We start from the raw sequence: 21,013 nt of genomic DNA, 5'->3' as shown, positions 1-21,013 counted from the left end.
CACCCTTGCCCCCCATCCATCAACACCCGTGTTGCAGTTGCACACTACCAGTTTATAGTAATTATGTATACAGTACTAGAAAGAAGATGACTAGGACACAATTACAGTAAGCAACCACCTTGAGGTGGCCACTTTATTTGTTGCTTAAAGATGTTCCACAATGTATATGGCAATCATGTTTGGGAAAGATATTGCCCAATGTTGTTTTCCACACACACACACACACAAAAAAACACTGAAAGTTCTGTGAGGTTTTAGTCAACTCTAAAAAATAATTTTGTAAGAAAAAGAAATGGGATGATTCTCATAAATACTGTATCTTCTTTATTTCACTTGATAGATTTGAGATCTCTTCCATTACTATATACTTGAGTGGAGTCCTGGGGCAGAATAGCTTTCAGTCTACAAATTCATATGTGCCACTTCAGTACAATGCAAAGGAAAATCTCCTGCTCTCCAGATCAAGATATAACTTAATGCAAACAAGTGTCACGTTCCTTCCTTCCTCTTCATCCCCTAATACCTGCTGTAACTAAACATACCCCGTTTTTCTTGAAGCATCACAAGATGCTGCTTTGACTCCGGTGGAACCCTCAAAGCCTGCCCTAGAGGGCTGGGAAATACCCTGGAGTAGATGGTAGGACATGCAGGACTGAAGAAGGAAAGAGAAATGCCGTATACATAGGCTTCCCGGTGGTCTGTATCATAAAGATGTATTTAATTTCATGTCAGCCATGTGGTAGGCTCTATTGCCACAATTTCCCCTTAATCAAGTTTAATCAAACCGAATCAAGTTTACCATTCTGTTCTTTATTCACCTTCTTGCTGTATTTATGTGGATCTAGTTTTTATGTGATTGTTGTCCTTTGGAATTATCTGAAATAAGTTGACTTTTTTTCATTTTGCCCATAACTGCTACAATGCCAGTCCAGTGGAAAACAATTCAGTGGAAAATTTTCATAGCTTCTGCTGCAGCTTTCTCATCAGGTGCTGATTTTCTCTGACTTCCAGGCTGAAGAAATTTCTTTATTGTAGGAATGTTGCTAGTTTTTGCTTTAAAAGCCTAGCAAGAGAGATTTTTAAAAATGTCATTCACAAACACTGCGATTTCACAGATAGAACACTTGGCAATGCCTGAGAATTTATTTGTCACATGAACAATCTAAGAATATTACCACTGTATGATCAGTAATGAAACTGTTATAGGGGAGAATATATGTACCCAAGTGCCAATAATTTAAATTATAGTTCTTTGAAAAACTCCATTGCAAACCTGTAAATATAAGCAGGTTTCATATATGTCTAATTGATTTACAGGTGGTTTGTCCATGCATCTGGTCTCACACACCCTTCAGCCATTGTCCAATAGACCTTCAGGACACCACTCAAAGCCAGCAGTGTGATATCCAGACAACATATAATGAACTAAAAACAGGGGTAGGCAAAGTACAGGCCATTGGTCAAAATGGTTTAAAAGAAAGAGAGAGAGAGAGAGAGAGAGAGAATAATTTTGGGGCTGCTTGTAGTCCATAGAGGTTGCTATAAGCACAGCTTTGACCTCCCTTAACTTCCTCCCTCCTGGTTTAGAAGATAATCTTGCTCAAGGGTGTGAAGTCCACCATCCTTCAACCCTCTACGAAAGCAGGGAAGATGTATAAAAATAGTCCTACTGCAATTGTAAGTAAATGCAATATATTGTTTAAAATTACATGTCACGTCCAAAATTTATTTGTAAATTATTATTTTTTTAAAAAAAAATACAAGACTTTTACAGACTTGTTTATTCTAGGACCCATTTAATTATTTTGCATTATTTTTTAAATTCCTTAATCAATTGGTTATTGCTATTTTGAACTTTAGCTCCCATCCATCTCACCCATCATAGTTAATGGTAGGGATTTATGGAGTTACGCCTTGATCATATTGCTATTAGTCCCATTCTTTGGGTTGTCGTGAGAGTGGATTGGTTCACTCTTTTTCTGGTGATCACACGGTGTAATCACTAGAGTGGACTAATTTGCCCGCAGAGTGCCCCTACCCATACCTTTCTCAGCCCCTTTCAGGGAGTTTTATTTTTATTTTCTATTTCTATTTTGATACAACCTCTGGAAATGTACCAAAATCTAGCCTTGGATTTATCAAAGCTCCTTCCATTGTCAAATTCTAGTATCTTTAAGAGGCTTAATAAGCAAGACACTTCAGCAGATTGATAAATTGAATGAACACTTCCCCTGCTTCTTTATGAAGGGACAGGGGAAGAGAAATTGTTGTCGTTGTTTAGCCTCTGCTAGATCATCGCTGATGCACTGAATTACTTAGATTCGTTTTTTAAAGAATTCTTTGCATTTGTGTGAACTGCCAAACGAAACCATGGCTGCAGACAGTTTCTCAATCAGTACTACACACAAAGCAAAGAAGTAAGTCAGCACATCAGCAATGGTCTAAGAAGAAGCAAAAAAGTAGCAATTTCACATCCCCTACCCCTTCGCAGAGGATTGCTCCAAATGTTATATCACTCCTCCCCCTGACCTCTGGTGACTCCATTTAGACCACACCAGTCCTCACCAAAAGAGGCAGTGCAGTTGCACTCTTAATCCAAAGATCTGGAAGACTACACTTTCCCCAACCCTTGCTCTCCTGAATGTGGCTGCTTTCAGCTACCTGGCTGTTCTGTTCCTGCTGAGTTTGGATGGTGCAACTGAGCAGCTTTGAACCTGCAGGATCTACGAAGTGTTACCACCAGGCTGCATTTTTACAGTTAATGACTGGCCAAGAATTGCCTCCTTACCTTTAAAAGAGGGAAGCTGGAGAGAATATCACCCTTCAACTCTTCTGCTGCCAAAATGGTTTCAAGCAAAAGAACGTCTGCTTTGCTGAGCTGGTTTCCAACAAGAAAATCTTTTCCATGGCTTTTTAAAACCTACAGCAAAGGAAATATTTTAAGAGGCTTATACAGTAATTCTCCAGATAAATATAAAAGTTCTAACACTATGTTTGGGTCCCTTCTGAAATCACCAATCTGGACTAGAGATGGGCATAAACCATCCCCAGCCTCCCTGGTCAATTACCCAACTCACCACTTGGAGTGCTCTCATCTCCTCCTCCTCTTCCCAGCAGGAGCACCGATTAGCCTCTCCTGCCTCCTTGTCCGAGTGGGCAATCAACCAAGGAAATGGGGCAGGGAAGCCCATGCTCCTCCTGGGGACTGCTCAAGAGGAGTGCACACCAGTTGGTGAGTGGGGGATCCTGCTGGGGAGGCCAGGGAAGGAAACACACAGTACCTGTGATGCCATGTGTATGAAATGGCACATACCTCCAAACCGAGGTTCATTCCCATCTCTAATCTGAATGATACTGGATCATTAAATGAGAATAGCATTGGGTCTGTACAGCGATGGGACAATTTTGAACACAACAGAAATGCAATGCTATAACAAAACAATCTGATTGTGCTCCACTTGCTAGACAACTGCATTGCAAATTGTTTAAACCTTTCTCTTTCTAATCTTGGTTTTCTCAAACCATTGGAAGTCATTCTTTATTTCATTCTAGTTAACTCAAGAGTACCCAAACTCACATGAACCCTTCCTGTGATAATGTACTGTATAGTTGTAGGCTTACTGCCTTGTACCTTTTCAAAGGCTGGGAAGTATCTGTTATTGGCCTTTTCAAGGATCGTTGTTAATTCCTTCTCCTTAGTATCAGCTGGTTTGTAGGGCAGTATCATAATCATTTCACTCAGATCCGCAGCACCCTCAAAATACATATCAATTCTGTAAAGACAATGTTCCCATAATATTGAATAGCCAGTTTTGAAACGAATCAAATTTATATACCTCAGTTTTTCCTAGTGGAAGTGCTCCTTCCTTTCAACTATACTGACCTAATTACAAATTAATGGGAATACTACTGATGACTGATTATAACAATAGAAAATGTCAATACTAATACAAATACATTGAATTACATATATAATCTGTACAATGAACACCCTGTATGATAAATCATCAGTAACCTCTTGTCTTCTTCTCCAAGATGGACAGGACTCCATAATAGTTATTAAGAGCACAATTTATCTAAAGTAGGATGCAATAGCAGAAATCCTGTTGCTTTAACTTACAACATGTAAGGCTGATGACATCATAAAGTAGAACAATATTTTTGGAAATTAAAAATTTCTAATCCACCATCACTCAAAAGGTTCCAAAGCTACTCTGGGATCATCATGTGAAATCCACTGGGATTCCATGAAGGGAAGGAAAAGTTGTCAATAATTCCAAAATTCAGTACCACTGGCATGACTTTACCAGGAGCAGCTATTCCTTGAAATTAAAGATTTCTCCTGTGCCCCCAATGGCTTCCCCACAATAAAAGGGATCCCAACGGAGCCCTGGGACCTTGATGGGGGCAGGCAAAAGTTTCCTAATCCAATTGCGCCTTTTGCAGATGAAAATCCCCTTTCCAATTTTTTTAAGTTCCTAGTTCTTGCTCATTCTTTGTCCTTGGGAGCTTCAGCAGGAAAGGATGTTGATTGTCCAATACTAGAGCAGACTCTTCCAAGAGAGGCTAAGCTGGCCCATCTCCTTGTTGCTCTCACAGTGGGTGATTGTTTGTTTGGTGGGCTTTTGGCAACGGATGAATTGTTTAACTGTCTTGTGGTATTTAAAGACCAAGCTTTCATAAATAAACTTACAACAAAACCCTTCAATATGCCATCCGGAATTCAGTGGGGATTAAGGAATTGTATATAAGATTGTAGCCTTATAGGTAATGTTTAGATTTCGATACAGAAAACCCTCTAAGAAAAATCTCCTGTTATATTTCTCATATAATATGAGAAACAAAGAGGAATTTTTGGAAATAGAGCATTGAACTCCATTTTATGGGAATTACATGGAAGGCTAGAGCAATGGTGGGCAACATTTGGCCACCGGATGTTGCTGAACTAGCTTCTGTTTTCCTTTACCAATGACTATAACGGCTCAAGGTGGTGAGGGTTGTGGTCTAACAACAGGTGGACAGGCAGACGTTTGCTGCTCCAGGCTACATCACAAAATCTTGAAAAACAGCACTGACCCCAAATTATTTTGTTGTCAGAGCAGTTTTATTCATTCATCTGGCCTTGCTCTCCCCCCTTTGGATTACCTATTGTAGGTTGTAGCCCCTTCATATCATCAGGAACACATCAGGAAATGTGCCCCAGCAGGAACTCATGGGAAGCACAGGAGCCATTACTGGGCAGTAGCTCAGTAACAGAAGATAACAGTGGTAACTCATTATCTAAAAGAACCAGCTAATGTGAACTCTGTTATGACTGAGAGGTCAAGTGACTTAATATTGCCACTCTGTGCGTTTTCTTGTGCTAGCTGGCAGTGGGAGTCAGTTGAAGCACATGAACTTCTAGTTTGTCAGGAGATCGCCAGAGAAACTGGAGATTTTTTCCTACTGTCATCCACAGGAAACAAAACTAGCCCATCTAGTAACCAAATACAGAAGGGTTACAGTACAAGGCTTTCTCCTTGATGTCTTTCCCATAGAGGTTGTATTTTGCCGCAATGTAGTTGATAATGGCTCGGGTCTGCACCAACTTCATCCCATCTATTTCCACCATAGGCACTTGCTGGTACAGGAGGCTACCATCTTGTAAAAGAACAAAAATTGGAGAGAAAGAAACAAGGAAGGAATAATTAGAATACCTGGATTAGGAACCATTTTCTGAAACCAGATGAAAAAAATAAATTTATTTAAATTCCTGAATGACTGCCATGATAGGGGCTTTGAAGGAATAATCACTTAAATGGTGCCTTGTAAGAAACTCAATTTATTTATATTGAGTGGAGTTCCTTGGGCATCCAAGAAGCAAACCGAGGGGAAAGCTTCTTTTCCCAGGGCCCACTGCGATCAGGCGTGCTGATGCCCGTCCAGGGACCCATCCGCCCTGAGCCATTCCCAGGCTCTGCCTGTCATCCAGCATCTCTAATCACAGCATTTTGGGCTGCCACCGGATAGGCTTCCCAAGGGCTTCTATCTCGTCATGGCGTGAGGGTTCTTCCCTTTACTGGGACTACATGGGCCACAAGAACAGCATGTGCTAAACAACAGATAGATGATGCTCCATCCTGCTTCACACTTAATCCTGCCTAAAGCTGTGCACATATAACAGACACTTTTTGTTTTCCCCATCACAAGATTTCAAAACCTCAAAAGGTGAAAATTAGCATGCTTTCATTCTGTTTTGAGTTACTGGGCAATAAATCTGAGGTTCCTCTACAAGTTGTTCGAACAGTTTTGAAAAAAATGTGCCTGGTATATTCTAAGTGGAAAGCTGGTGATTTGCCTGGTTTTGCTTCAGGAAATAAAAAAACACATCCAGAATGAATACACGCTCAGTGTAACAATTTAACCTCTCTGATTTTCATATACTGTACAATCATGCAAAAAGTTTGTATAGAATATAACTGCATTCCACTAACATCAATGAACGTTGTGCCATTTATCTTTGACAGGAGTTGTGTCACAATTTAGTTGTGCAATTCTGGAGGGTAATGTGGGATCATGATGTCAGGTATGACAGATTTTGTAGGAAAAAAAATCTTATATATACACCAAACAGACACTACCAAAAGTATACTGATGTCCTACTCACCATGCTGTAGTTTTTGCAGGTCTGCTTTTGTTTGAATAAATTGTTCTTCAAACTAAAAGCAAAAATAGTACAAAAGGATCTCTTAGAACAATTTTACACAGCAGAACCTTCATTTTTTAAAAATTTACAAACATCCTGACACCTGGAAATCTCTCACTAATCATTCCACCCATAGTCACTTGTGGGTTTCTTGAGAAAGAGGTATTGTATGTAAGTTTTAGAAATGTTTTAATTGTCCTTAAATTAGTGGTCTTTTAAATATAATTGTATTTGATTTTAGTATTACTGTATAAGCTGTTGGGCAAAATCTTGTTTTATAAAGTTACATTGGTGTAAACCCGACCCAGTACTAGAAATAATTAATTTAAACTAATTGAGGTTTTCCTGTCCTTCCCCAGCCTCTAACCCAGTTGAGTGCCAAGACTGCCTTGGGGAAGTTTTTGCAAGCCTTCAGATAGGGCAGGGGGAGCCCTCAGTAGAGAAAAATTGCTGCCTGATTGCCACCAGCAGCATCAAGACCACCACTGATGATCCAGTGCTAATTTTTGATTATTAAAGACTCACCCACTCCTTCAGCCTGAGGCTCATGATGGCCAAATCAGCTACTGTAGGTGGTCAATTTACTGTGACTAATGTTATAGCTTATCTCTCAAGCAGGCAATTAACATAAAGCCGGTGTAGAAACCACTACATTTCTCTCAGTCTTGCTACAATGTAGTAAGGATATGAAACCCCCTATAATGCCCCTTTTCCTTCATATCAACAATAAGTAACAAGGAAAAAGGATGAAGTTTTTGTCTGTATGGAAGTAGACTTATTTAGACGGGCTCATTCAGACAGGCATTTGTCCCAGTGTATGGTTTTCTGAGGGTAGATTGCTTTGCTCTTTTTTCCAAAAAAGCACATGATGAACAGACCAATTTGCCCACAGGGCAGCCCAACCCACTCCTTTTTTGAACCCCCCCCATCAGGGGCTCCTACTTTTGGGGAGGCAAGATGGCCTACTCTAGTTTAGTCTCTTCTCCTCTGCAGATGGGAAGGGGAAGTGAAATTATTATTTTTTAATTAATTATTTTCTTTGCCTTTGTGTGGAGTGCTGATCCTACTGCTGTGAGCAATTTCTCCACCAGCATGACACAAAAACAAAGATTTTTTTAAAAATTAAAAAAATTAATCTAAGTGATTCAGTGCTTTAGCAAAAGTCAGGCAAAAATAATAATGTATCTTCCCCTGTCCCTCTGCAGAGGAGCGGGGGAATATTTTATTGACAGGGGAAGGAAACAGAGGGCTGCTTGAGGTCGACATGCCCCAAAAGGTGTGTGGATCCTTCCCCCTGACCTCAAGCGACCCAATTTAGAAAGCACCAAAATAGCTACCTGTAGACATGCCCATAGGTAAAGGTTTCCCTTGACAATTTTGTCCAGTCGTGTTCGACTCTAGGGGGCGGTGCTCATCCCCGTTTCCAAGCCATAGAGCCAGCGTTTTGTCTGAAGACAATCTTCCGTGGTCACATGGCCAGTGCGACTTAGACACGGAACGCTGTTACCTTCCCACTGAAGTGGTCCCTATTTATCTACTTGCATTTGCAAGCTTTCGAACCGCTAGGTTGGCGGGAGCTGGGACAAGCGACGGGCGCTCATTCCGTCACGTGGATTCGGTCTTATGACTGCTTGGTCTTCTGACCCTGCAGCACAGGCTTCTGCGGTTTAGCCTGCAGTGCCACCATGTCCCTGTAGACATGCCCATAGATGTGATCTATTAGACAAACTCGGAAGACAAACCTCAACTCCAGCTGCAGCCAACATCCACCTTATGGGTTCCATTCGGCCTCGTCCATTGAAGTAGTGGAGCTTCGGTTTCCCAGCCATGTTTTCTAATTTCTGTTTTCCTAGTTTGGTACAGACAAGATATCTTTTTTAAAAAAAGGACAAGAAGGAGGACACCACAGTTGTATTTAATTTCTAGATTGTAATTCTTCACAACCATTTTGGATTATTTCTTAGTTTCAGTGCAGAGTAATTTGTAGCCCTGGACCGGGGTGTCCCCCCCCCCAAAAAAAATAGCTCACGAGTCATCTAAATCTCTGGCATCTTTCAAAGGAATACAAAGCAAACAACTCCATAGTTCCTAAAAGCAAGCTTTCGTATTCCCAATCAAAGACTGTGATTTGCAACCTGGCTCTTCTTTCGACTCCAGCAGCCGCTCACTAGTCTTACTCAAGAGTCGGGAAGGGCAGCGCCCTCAACTCAGCGGGGCCGATCTCTTGGCAGCCGGGCACAAGGCGGTGCCCTAAATGACAGCGCAAACATTGGAATGATCGCACACTGACAGTGCAGGCGATGTATCCAAGGGCCTCACTCTGAAGGGAAAGCGGAAAGCGACTCACTTCCAGCAGGTGCTCTTCTCGTCTCCCGGGGAGAAAGTCAGCGGACCCGCGCAGGAAGCTGCGAAGTCCCGGCTGGGTCCGCGCCCGGGGGGACGGGGTGGGGGCGTGCCTTTCCTTCCGAGGCCGAAAGAAGCCCGGAGAGGGAGGTTCGCTCCCGTCCTTTCCTTTTCCTCCCGTCGGGCCACCGAGGCTCCTGCGCCGGCCCGATGGGCTCTCAAGCGCTTGGCTCCGGAGCCTCCCTCGTCTGGTCCTCAGAACACAAGTGCGTTTGCTCTCTCGGGAGGGAGAGGGTGACCCAACTGGGGGAGGCCCTGGAGGGCAGCGAGAATGGCCCCGCGGGGGGAGCTCTCTCTCTGTCTGTCTGTCTGTCTGTCTGTGTGTGTCTGTCTGTCTGTCTGTCTGTCTTAGAGAGATGCTTCTCTTCCCGCCGTCCTGCGCCCGAGGAATCGGCGCCCGCCCGAAGGCGCTTTCTGCCCTTCCGAAATCCTGGGTTACTAACCTGAGTGGGATTGTTTGAAGCCCGGCAAGTTCTTCTCGAGGCCCCACCAGCTACGCCTGACACACGCACACACACACACACCCCGCCGGTGCCTCGGCTATAAAACCCTCTCCCAGCCCGCCCGCCCGCCCTCGCGCCCGCCCGCTCCGGAGGGGCAAGGGCCACCCTTGGGGAGGGGCAAGGGCTCGCTGGAAACAGGGAAGTGCCCTTTTTGTGCCAGAGTCTTTTCAGCAATTGCATAACCCTTTCCCCAAACTTAATCTGCCAGGAGAGCTGCTGCCTCGTTCAGGACATGTCATGCTGGTGCAGCTATATTTGTCTGTAGCCTGTTATGTATACAGACCAGGCTTCCAGTCCCTGCTTCTCCATGGAAACTCACGGGGGGGGGGTAGTGTAGAACTGGTAAAGCCCCTCATTAAATATCTGGCTTACCTTGAGAGCTCTATTAGGGTGCTGTAAGTCAGTTCCAACTTGACAGCACAGAACATGCACACACACACATCCCTGTACAGTATATGTTGATTATCTCTGGCTGCAGCACCTAGAACATGTAAGCAAAGGCACAGCATGCATGAGCACTGAACTCTGCTTTTAGGGAAAGGGTCCTGGTCGTTTGATTGCCCAAGCAATTCACATTTCTGGACAAAATGGCACATTGTTGGCTTGTGACCTATGCGAGGGATGGCCGTTGTCACCTGTGTGTCACCTGGAGCATTGGAGAAACATTGGTGCCCCAAGAAAAGGGAAGGAAAGCTCCAAATTTGAGAGGGCCCTGGTGACACCCTGTGATCCATTTGCACTATTGGTGGGACCTGGCAGAGAGATCTGGCTGTAGCAAGTACTGTACGAGTGGCCTGAAGCAGCCATAGGTGAGAACCTTAGAAGAAAGGTTTAAACCTTGTTTGGTATTAGTGAGCACCAGAAGCTAGGTTTCATTTTGATAGTTGTCATTTATATTCAAAGTAAGTGACTACTTATTTTGCCATTATTTTACTACTACTGGTGCTCCTTTTTAGCTTTGGAAAGCAAGCAAGAGGTGCATGAAGCTTTAAAAAACCCATTTCCCATATACCTACACCAAAACTCTTCTCTTGTGTTCCCTCTATCCCTCCCTCTATCCCTCTCATTTTCTTACCCTCCACTTTTAATTTAGTGATTCCCAAGTGGATTCTAGCAATACTGGCTGAGGACTGAGTCAAATTTCTGTTTGTCAGATCAGTGAGTCTGATGCCTGACCATCCTTCTAGTCATGTCAACACGTTGCAGCGTTCTACATGATAAAATCATTCTACATAATAATAATAAACAATTATTTCAATACTGTTTTACTACTATTTGTTTTAACACTTGCGATTTTGACACATACCCTGACAGTTAAGGGTAGGACTATGTTGCTACATTGCTTGAAGATCTTTGTGAGAGATCAGCCTTTATAGGTGGTCTAGTACTGTACAGAGCAGGGACGTGGTAGCGCTGCAGGCTAAACCGCAGAAGCCTGTGCTGCAGGGTCAGAAGACCAAGCAGTCGTAAGATCAAATCCACGCGACAGAGTGAGCGCCTGTCGCTTGTCCCAGCTCCCGCCAACCTAGCGGTTCGAAAGCATGCAAATGCAAGTAGATAAATAGGGACCACTTCGGTGGGAAGGTAACAGCGTTCCGTGTCTAAGTCCCACTGGCCACGTGACCACGGAAGATTGTCTTCAGACAAAACGCTGGCTCTATGGCTTGGAAACAGGGATGAGCACCGCCTCCTAGAGTCGAAAACGACTGGATAAAAATAGTCAAGGGGAACCTTTACCTTTACCTTACTGTACAGAGCACAGAAGAACCAGTATCTTGATGTAAAAAAGATCACCTCTTTTTTCCAAGCCATCCTTATCATCTGTTGATTTATAACCTTCAAACCTTGCCTATAAGACCAATTAAACAATAAAGGTTCTATTGTTTCATTTAAAGTTCTGCATACCTGTGCATACACCAAGACACCTCTTTAAAGTTCAGTGTGGTTTATTTCCAGGAAATATTTTCATAGGGTCATAAGTGCTCAACAGGGCAATTCCAATGCAGATTAACTGAGAAATTCTACTGTGTCCTCGATCTTATGTACAGTATAGGTTTATTTCTTTGTTGCATATGCAATGTCCTCTCTCCAAATATTTTATTAATATATCTGGTAATCTATAGGCATTTTTCAGTAAAATAGGGGTCTGTGATTTTGTGGGGGTGAAGGGAGGTTGTCCAGCTTGGATATTCTTATCACCAGATGAACAGCCTTGAGCCTCTGCCCAGAACATCTGAGAGGAACAGGTTCTGTGTTCCCCAAACAACCTTCTGTCACAAACAAGGCAGCCTTGAAATGAAAATGAACTCAAGGGAAAGGGAATGAAGGTGATCTCTAGCATGCCGATTGCTAGCAGAGGCCAGAGCATCACTGGGCATATCACTAAGGGTGTGGTTACACTAGTGAAATAGTTTGAAATATGTGGTGGTTTTATTGAAATGGATTTAAAGTAATGTGGCCGTCACATGGTATTTGAATCCCTGTGTGCATTCCCTTGGGGCAACTTTAATCAGTTTTTTTCTTTAAAGTGCGGTGCTCATGTCAGAGAGTATGCTTGCTATTTGAATCATGTTTATTTAAATGGTTGCATTTCCAAGACACCTGTGGACCATGATGTTTACATAACAATGTTGGAGTTCTTTGTCATACCCATGAAACCAGTATTTTGAGCGACAATTTTTTTTTAATGTTATCACCTATTTGGTGATTTTCCTTTTTGGGGAGCAAATATTAAAAAGTGGCATAGTGCTAAAGAGATGTTAGCGTTTCTCTTTGAAATAAAGGAGTCCTGCTAATACACACATTTATTTCCTCATGTTCCAGTTCGATCTAAGTGCAAAGTGCAGTTGTGTCAATGTCCCCACTGCCGCTAAGCCTCCTCACCATGACAATGCACTTCTACAAAGGTGCTGCAGAGACTCGCTTCAGTCTGCATAGAGGTAGAACTGGACCTGTCAAAGAGATTACCTTTAAAAAACACTAAAGGAATTGTTCAGTGACTCCTTCTAGAAACAAGTCTTGCTTCATTTACCTTCTCATGCTGTGAGACTTCTGCCTTATGTTCAGCCTATAGATTGGAATGAAAAGATTACAAATAGCTGTCAGTTTCCAGTAATTTCATTCCAGGAAAGCACATTGAAGAAATGTGATGAACCCAGAAATTTCCAGTTCAAAGAACTGGTGAGCTGTTCATAATATTATTCGTGGTTATAGTTTTTCAGGGAGTCTCACTGTGAAGAAACACCAAGCATCCCCTAGATTTTTGCTCCATTCAAACTGATATTTTAGGAAAGAAATGGGTGATGAAATGGAACAATTCCTATAAAAACCTCTCACTTCCTTGTTCATGTGTTGAGGGCAGTTTCACTTGTTAAACTCCTGAAGCCAGTTAGGAGACAAAAGTGTTGTGGCACCTTAAAGACTAATTGCTAGCCTTTAAGCAGTTAATCCCAGGTAGGTGGAAGGCAGCCCATCTAGGAAAAGGAAAAGTCCAATTTCAATGAATATGGTGTTGGCTTTGCAGTCAGAAATACTCTGCTGAGATCCATTGTTCCACCTATTGTGGGGAGTGAGAGAATCCTATCTCGGCAGCTCCACTCATCAACCGGACCGGTCACCCTCATTAGTGCATATGCACCAACACTGTTGTCTACAACAGAAGTCAAAGATAAATTCTACAATGATCTGGCACCTACTATAAAAAAAATCCCCGAGAGAGAATCACTGTTCATTCTCAGAGACGTTGGTGCTGATCACAACTCTTGGCCCACTTGTCTAGGCTGTTTTGGCACTGGGAAGTTGAACAAAATGGTCAATACTTGTTGGAGTTTTGCTGTCACTATGGTCTTTGTGTCAGCAACATGTTCTTTAATACAGTGCTTCAACACATAGTTTCCTGGAGACATCCAAGATTAAAGCATTGGCATCAGCTCAATTTGATCCTCACTAGATACTCTAGCCTTCCTAGTATTATGACCACACACAGTTATCAGGGTGCTGATTGAGATACTGATCATTCCTGGTGTGTAGTAGAGTAAAACTGTGAACAAAGAGATTGTATCACACAAAAAAGGAAGGAAGACCACATATTGACATCAACAAGACTTGCGATCAAATTAAAATAGAGGAATTTGCCCAAGTGCTTGAGGAAACCCTTCCAGTCCTGGCTGATGCAAATGTACCTGAACGATGGGGACACTTCAGGAACGCTGTTTATAACATTGCCTTGTCCACATTTGGCAAGAAGACCAAAAAGACGGCAGACTTGTTCGAAACACATTTGGAAGAGTTGATGCCAGCCATCGAGAAAGAGAGCTCTAGCAGCCTGTCCTAGTGAGTACAACTTACAGGCTCTTCGAATTGCTCGTAGCAAAGTCCAACAGGCTGCCAGGAGATGTTCTAACGATTATTGACTTCAGCTCTGCTCTCAGATACAGGTAGCAGTGGACATAGGTAACATGAAGGGAATGTATGACGGTATCAAGCAGGCTTTAGGTCCAATACAGAAGAAACCTGCTCCTTTGAAGTCTGCTACAGGTGTGATAATCCAGGACCGAGCACAGCAGATGAAACGCTGGGTGCAGCATTACTCTGAGCTATATTCCAGAGAGAATGTCGTAACCGAGGAAGCATTAAATAACATTGAGTGGCTGCCTGTCTTGGAAGAGTTGGACAGTGAACCAACTTTAGCAGAAATAAAAGTGTCCATGGATTCCATCACCTTGCAAGGCACCTGGCAAGAATAAAATCCCTGCTGAAGTGCTATAAAGAGATCATCACCACTGAGATGTATGAAATCTTTTGTCTTTGCTGGAGGGAAGGTGGAGTACCACAGGACATGAAGGATGCAAACATCATCACATTGTATAAGAACAAAAGAGACAGGGGCGACTGCAATAACTACTGTGGGATCTCTCCTCTCAGTATTGTAGGGAAGCTGCTTGCCTGTGTTGTGCTGAAGAGACTCCAGGTACTTGCAGACAGACTCTATCCAGAATCACAGCGTGGGTTTCGAGCTAATAGATCCACCACCGACATGGTATTTTCCCTCAGACAGTTGCAGGAGAAATGTAGGGAACAACAACAGCCACTCTTTGTGGCCTTCCTCGATCTTACAAAGGCCTTTGATTTGGTTAGCAGGGACAACCCTTTTAAAATACTCCCCAAGACTGGATGTCCACCTCGACTCCTTAATATCATCAGATCCTTTCATGAGGAAATGAAGTGCACTGTAGTTTTTGATGGCTCAACATCAGATCCCTTTGACATCCGAAGTGGAGTGAAACAGGGCTGTGTCTTCGCCCCGACCCTGTTTGGGATCTTTTTTGCTGTCATGCTGAAGCATGTCTTTGGAACTGAAACAGATGTTGTCTACCTCTGGACTAGATCAGATGGAAAGTTCTTTAATCTCTCTAGATTGAAGGGAAGACCAAAGTCCATCTGAAATGCATTCAGGACTTCCTCTTCACCGATTATGCAGCTGTTGTTGCCCACTCTGCTGAAGACCTCCAAAAACCCATGAATTGTTTTAGCAGGGCCTGCCAAGACTTTGGATTAACAATCAGCCTGAAGAAAACACAAGTCATGGGCCAGGGCATGGACCCACCTCCCTCTATTACCATCTCCACACAAGAATTGGAGGTTGTTCATGACTTTATGTTCCTTGGCTCAACAATCTCTGACACCCTATCTCTAGATGTTGAGCTGGATAAATGCATTGGCAAAGCAGCTACCATGTTCTCTAGACTCACAAAGAGAGTACGGCTCAATAAGAAGCTGGCAACATATACCAAGATCCAGGTCTATAGAGCCTGTGTCCTGAGTACACTCCTGTACTGCAGTGAGTCTGGACCCTTTGTGCACAGCAGGAAAGGAAGCTGAACACATTGTCTCTGACACATTTTTGGTGTCACCTGGCAGGACAAAGTTCCAAATAGAGCAGTCCTAGAACGAGCTGGAATTTTTAGCATGTACACATTACTGAAACAGTGCCATCTACGTTGGCTTGGGCATGTCATGAGAATGGCTGATGGTTGGATTCCAAAAGATCTCCTGTATGGAGAATTAGTGCAGGGAAATCACCCCAGAGGGAGACCATAACTGCGATAGAAGGATATCTGCAAGTGGGATCTGAAGGCCTTAGGAATGGACCTCAACAGATGGGAAACCTGGAGGCAGGGGTGCATCATGGCCTCTCCCATTTTAAAGAGACACTTGCCCAGCAGGCCGAGGTAAAGAGGCAGTCCCGATAACAGCAAAACCAGAGAGCTGGACAGGGGACAGACTGTATTTGTCTTCAATGTGGAAGGGATTATCATTCTCGAATTGGCCTTCTCAGCTACACTAGACACTGTTCCTAGTTCTCTGTTTAGAGCACGTTACCATAGTCTCTGGAGACTGAAGGATGCCTAAGATGAAGAAGAAGCAGTTAGTCTTTAAACTGTCACAATATTTTTAGCTTCTTTATTTTTAGTTTCCATTTGTTTTTGCCTGATATGTTAGCACAGACCAACACTGGTACCTCTTCTGAAACTCTGTCTAAAGTGAATTTCTTTGAAGAACTTCACTACAAGCTTGTAATTGAAAATAGTTGCGCATAGTACTATGTATAGATATATTCAGCTAGATAAATAATGGCTTATTATTAATCCAGACCCCATCTACACTTTAGCTTTTGTGTAATAGACCTTTGCTCCTCAATCCAGAGACATTGGTATGACATGCAGATCACATGCAGTGCTTCTGGGAGTTACTACCCTCTTCAGTCATGTACAAATCAGATGTGTAAATAACATATCTCAGAATTTTTTTAGTTATTTTAAAGAACCACAGTCTATTTTATTAAAACAAAGAAGTTTGCTATAATGGCCAAAATCTTCTTGGTGTAATGCGCATGAAATCTCTTATGGTGAAGAAGTGCATCAAGCTAATAAATCAATACACATTTTATCTGTTGTGTATTAAGTTACACAACTCATTGTGGGGCAGATAAAACCAACAGCGATTTCTTAATGTGAGGCAATTCACTGCCACAATCCATTTTTGTAACGTTGGTGTAGATACTGAAGAGGATTTTCACCAGTTAATTAGAAAACAAGCCTGCTACACAGAGTTGTCCACTGTGGCCCATTTATTTATTTTGTTTTAGTATTAACTTTTTAAAATAATTTCTATATCGATTTGAGCTTAAGATCCCAGCCGACCCTTTGAGCTTTAACTCTCATGTTTGCCAGTAATAAAGCATCATGGGAGGCAAAGTTCCCCACCCGTTGCTCTGTTGGATGTGACTCTTTTAAACTACTTTGCTGTTCTTTTCTTCCTGGGTTTGGAGGTTATAACTGAAAAAGAGTCAACTCGCAGGACCTAGTGAGTTATTACAGTTCATGACTTGCCAAGAGTTACCTCCTTTCCTTAAAAAGAAGGAAATTGGAGAGAACATCAGCCTTCAGCTCTTCTCCTGCTAAAATGGTTCAAGCGCTTTCAGGTTGTCTTCAACAGACATCCTGAAAGATTGCCTTTGGAAAGTAGACATATTGTTTGTTTTCTGTTAATCTGAAACTTTGCAGATGCCAGAGATTTAGGTGACATGAGAGTACATTTGTGGTAAATCTATGATGATTCATGAGTGAGATGTGGGGTGTCTCCCAGAAAGATAATGCAACAAGATAATCCAACAAGAGAATGAAGGATTAGAATCTTGAAATTGTATACAGCTGAGTGTTTTTCCATATATGTGCTGATCTCTTTTTTTGAAAAGTGATCTTACAGTGGGGTCTCTACTTAAGAACTTAATCCGTATTGGAAGGTGGTTCTCAAGTTGAAAAGTTCTTATGTTGAATCTGCATTTCCCATAGGAATGCATTGACAACCATTTAATCCGTATCTGCTCTTTTCCGTCCATAGAAACTACAGTGGAACCTCTACTTAAGAACTTAATCCATTTTGGAATGGTGTTCTGAAGTTGAAACGTTCTCAAGTTGAAGCAAAATTTCCCATAGGAATGGACTGAAAACCAATTAATCCGTTCTGGCTGGGTTTTTTTTTTTTTTTTGTTATGTAGAAGTGTGTTCATACATTGAAGCATTAGTTCCCATAGGAACTAACGCAAAGCTGGTTAATACGTACTCTACCACTAGGGGGAGAAATTTTTTTAACCTAAGATGACCTAAGGTTAAAAAAAGAGCAGGAAAGGTTTTCTTTCCTGTTCTTATCTTGGATTTCTGTTCTCAAGTAGAAGCAAAATTTAGCAAATGGAGCTGTTCTTAAGTCGGATTGTTCTTAAGTAGAGACGTTCTTAAGTAGAGACCCCACTGTATTTTTATCAAACTAGGAAAGGACAAGCTTGACAGCATGGCTGGGAAACCGAAGCTTCTCTACTATTATGGAAGAGACCGAATGGAACCCGTAAGGTAGCTGTTGGCTGCAGCTGGAGTTGAGGTTTGTCTTCCCTCCATGGATGATGTCTGCCTAAGGCCATTTCCAGACTGGGCAAAAACTCTGTCCTACATTGTCTTTGTTACTGTTGACATGAAGTTAAAGGGGCGTTACATGGGGTTTTTGCATCTATGCTACAAAGTAGCAAGGGTCGGAAAAAACTGATACCATGAGAAGGTCTAGGATAGGAAGCGGAGAATGGGGGTTCCTTCCCCCAATCTCTCTTTTAATTTTATACCAATATAAAAAAGGTAAAGGTTCCCTTTGATATTTTTCAGTCCAGTTGTGTCCGACTCTAGGGGGCGGTGCTCATCCTGTTTTTCAAGCCGTAGAGCCAGCGTTTGTCCGAAGACAATCTTCCGTGGTCACATGGCCAGTGTGACTTAGACACGGAACACTGTTACCTTCCCACCGAGGTGGTACCTATTTATCTACTCGCATTTGCATGCTTTCGAACTGCTAGGTTGGCAAGAAACTGGGACAAAGCGATGGGAGCTCACTCCGTTGCGTGGATTCGACCTTACGACTGCTGGCTTCTGACCCTGCAGCACACAAAGGCTTCTGCAGTTTAGCCTACAGCGTCACCCAAATCCCTATATTGGTACTATACAAATATAGTAGCTTCCATATCAACTTTTTGTTATATGCCTGTTTGAGCTGTCAGCTGTAACATTAGTCAGAGTAAACTTACTACCTATGGTAGCTGATTTGGCTATTATGAGTCTCTGGATAAGTAGGTGAGCTAGACTCTAATATTAAAAAAAATCTGCTTTGGATCACCACTGGTAGTCCTGGTGCTGGTAGTAATTCCTTCCCTATGGAAGGCTTCTTTTTCCCTGGGCAGCATGTTTTCTTTTTTGTTGGAAAGCGAGATTAGTTTCCCCAGTCATGAGAGGGTTGTTTATTTTAAATCAATACATATTCTGTCTGTAATACTGATTAGAGATGGGGGTATTGGAATACGTATATCCCTCCCCCCACAGGTGCAGATGATGAGGGTCCAGCCCCCTGGGGCCAGACTGACCACTCACCGTTCCCTTCCTAGCACTCTGGAGCTCATGGTGGATTAGGCACTCCTGGCAGGATGATGAGCCTCTCTGACAGGTTGAAGACTGGCTACTCCATCGCGAGCTCCAGAGCGATAGGAAGGGCGGCAGCAGCAGAACAACGAGTGGACGTTGCCTCCACCTGTGGGGGGGGGGTATTCATATTCGTATACCTCTAATACTCATCTAGCACTGACCAACTTTGAAATAATAAAGCTAATATTTAAAATAACACTGCCAGCAGCAGTGGCCAATGGCTGTGAGAGGCATGGGGGCTCACCTGTATCAGAGCCTCTCTACTCTCTCCCCAACCTTCCTTCATTCCTCCTGTTTGCAACTGAAGCCAGAGGGGACCAGAAGAAGAGGAATATAGCTGTTCTCTCAGAAGAGAGAGCCAAAGGAGAGAGAAAGGTTGGATGGGGGAAAGCTGTCCCTCCTTCACAAGCTTAAAAGTTGTGGAAATTTGTCAATTTCTGTGGTCAATTCCTCTTTGCCACCCAGTGTGTGCCTTGCCTCTGGCCAGCCCTGGCTGCTGGTTCTGTTGCTCCCTCTCCTTCTCCACCCCTCCCCGTGTGTGTGTGTGTGTGTGTGTGTGTGTGTGTGTGTGTGTGTGTGTGTGTGTGTGTGTGTGTGTGTGTGTGTGTGTGTGTGTGTGTGTGTGTGTGTGTGTGTGTGTGTGTGTGTGTGTGTGTGTGTGTGAACTGCAAGAAAATCTTGCAATCCATTCTGGGTTTTTTCTGTCTCAAATATTGATCTAGTGCTATCCCGTTCTGAAATAAAATTTAAAAATAATAAAAATTATACAGCAATAGTGACAAGTGGCTGTGAGAGGCAGTCAGCATGAGAGTTGGTGGATGCAGGACAGAGACTGCAATGCAACAATTCTAAAAGCTTGTATAACTCCCTTGACCAATATACAACACAATTTTTAAAATAGATTAAAAGTTTACTCAGGAGGATGCACACACTGACTGAAAAATAATGTGACTACCACATGACTTTAAACTGACTTCAAACCTCCTGATCCATTTCCTGATTCGTTATCATAGTGTAACCATGTCATTGCTTGAAAGCCCTATTAGCATTGTTATAGGTTGGTTCCGACTTGGTGGCACATTACTAATTCAAAGCCAGTTAAAAAATTTCTAAAACATGGATAGGGTATCCCTTTCTCAAGAAATGCAGAAGTAATTATGAATGGGATCATCAGCAAGAGGTTTCCAATGTGCATGGTATCATACATCAGGATGTCTGGAAATTAAGAAAAACTCAGGAGTTTTGGAGTGTACAGTTACAGTAGTGCCTCGCTTAACGAGTGCACCGTATAGCGATGTTTCTGTATAGCGATCCCTTTTTCGGGATCGCTATACGGAAACATACCCGATCTTCGCAATGGGGAAAACCCGCATTGCGAAGATCGGGTATTGCGGCGGCCATTTTGGAGCCGCCGAACAGCTGATCGGTGGTTCCAAAATGGCCGCCGGAAGCCCGGAAATGGCTGCCGGCAGCCGTTTTCGCGCCCTGCCCTCGCTTAGCGAAGGCGCGAAAATGGCTGCCGGCACCTGGAATCCTCGCTGAACGGGTAAGTAACTAAGGTATTGGAACGCATTAAACGAAGTTTAATGCGTTCCAATACCTTTCCCCTACCCGTTTAGCGATGATTCCGTATAGCGAGGGTTAATCCGGAACGGATTAACCTCGCTATACGGGGCACCACTGTACTTTATGAGAGCCTGTTGTACTTTTTTGTTTCATAGTTTGAAGAACAATATCTTCAAACAAAATCAGAATTTGAAAAGTTACAGAAGGGTGAGTATGACACCAAAATACTTAATAGTGTGTACACACACACACACACACACACACCTGCACGCGGAGTGGTGACTCGACTTACACATCCCAACATACGGCCGTTTCGAGTTATGACGAGCTATGGCTGCAAA

General features: G+C 42.9%; 1 protein-coding gene across 2 annotated transcripts; it reads right to left on the bottom strand.

Moving 5' to 3' along the window:
* Window positions 1–118: 118 nt before the first annotated feature.
* LOC110081254 (glutathione S-transferase) lies at window positions 119–9,689 on the bottom strand. 2 transcript variants are annotated; one of them, XM_020797829.3, is made up of 7 exons: window positions 9,532–9,689; window positions 8,428–8,534; window positions 6,647–6,698; window positions 5,508–5,640; window positions 3,632–3,773; window positions 2,789–2,920; window positions 119–1,063 (listed from the first exon to the last, which is right to left on the bottom strand). In XM_020797829.3, the coding sequence occupies exons 2-7, from the start codon at window positions 8,512–8,514 to the stop codon at window positions 944–946; spliced, it is 666 nt and encodes a 221-aa protein (XP_020653488.3). In that variant the 5' UTR covers window positions 8,515–8,534; window positions 9,532–9,689; the 3' UTR covers window positions 119–943. The 2 variants fall into 2 exon arrangements, with proteins under 2 accessions (XP_020653488.3, XP_078242701.1); XM_078386575.1 differs by lacking the exon at window positions 9,532–9,689 and adding an exon at window positions 9,033–9,225.
* Window positions 9,690–21,013: the final 11,324 nt, after the last annotated feature.

This window comes from Pogona vitticeps, chromosome 1, assembly GCF_051106095.1.
Source record: "Pogona vitticeps strain Pit_001003342236 chromosome 1, PviZW2.1, whole genome shotgun sequence".
Lineage (NCBI taxonomy): Eukaryota > Metazoa > Chordata > Lepidosauria > Squamata > Agamidae > Pogona > Pogona vitticeps.
This window is presented reverse-complemented; position numbering and strand designations above follow the sequence as displayed.

Bases quoted from the DNA above. Each gene is read 5' to 3' on its own strand.
- LOC110081254 (XM_020797829.3), bottom strand. From the start codon at position 8,514: ATGGCTGGGAAACCGAAGCTCCACTACTTCAATGGACGAGGCCGAATG. The intron at 5,641-6,646 runs GTGAGTAGGACA...TTCTTTTACAAG, and splicing joins CCTGCAAAAACTACAGCATG to ATGGTAGCCTCCTGTACCAG. The intron at 3,774-5,507 runs GTACTGTAACCC...TTGTCTTTACAG, and splicing joins GACATCAAGGAGAAAGCCTT to AATTGATATGTATTTTGAGG.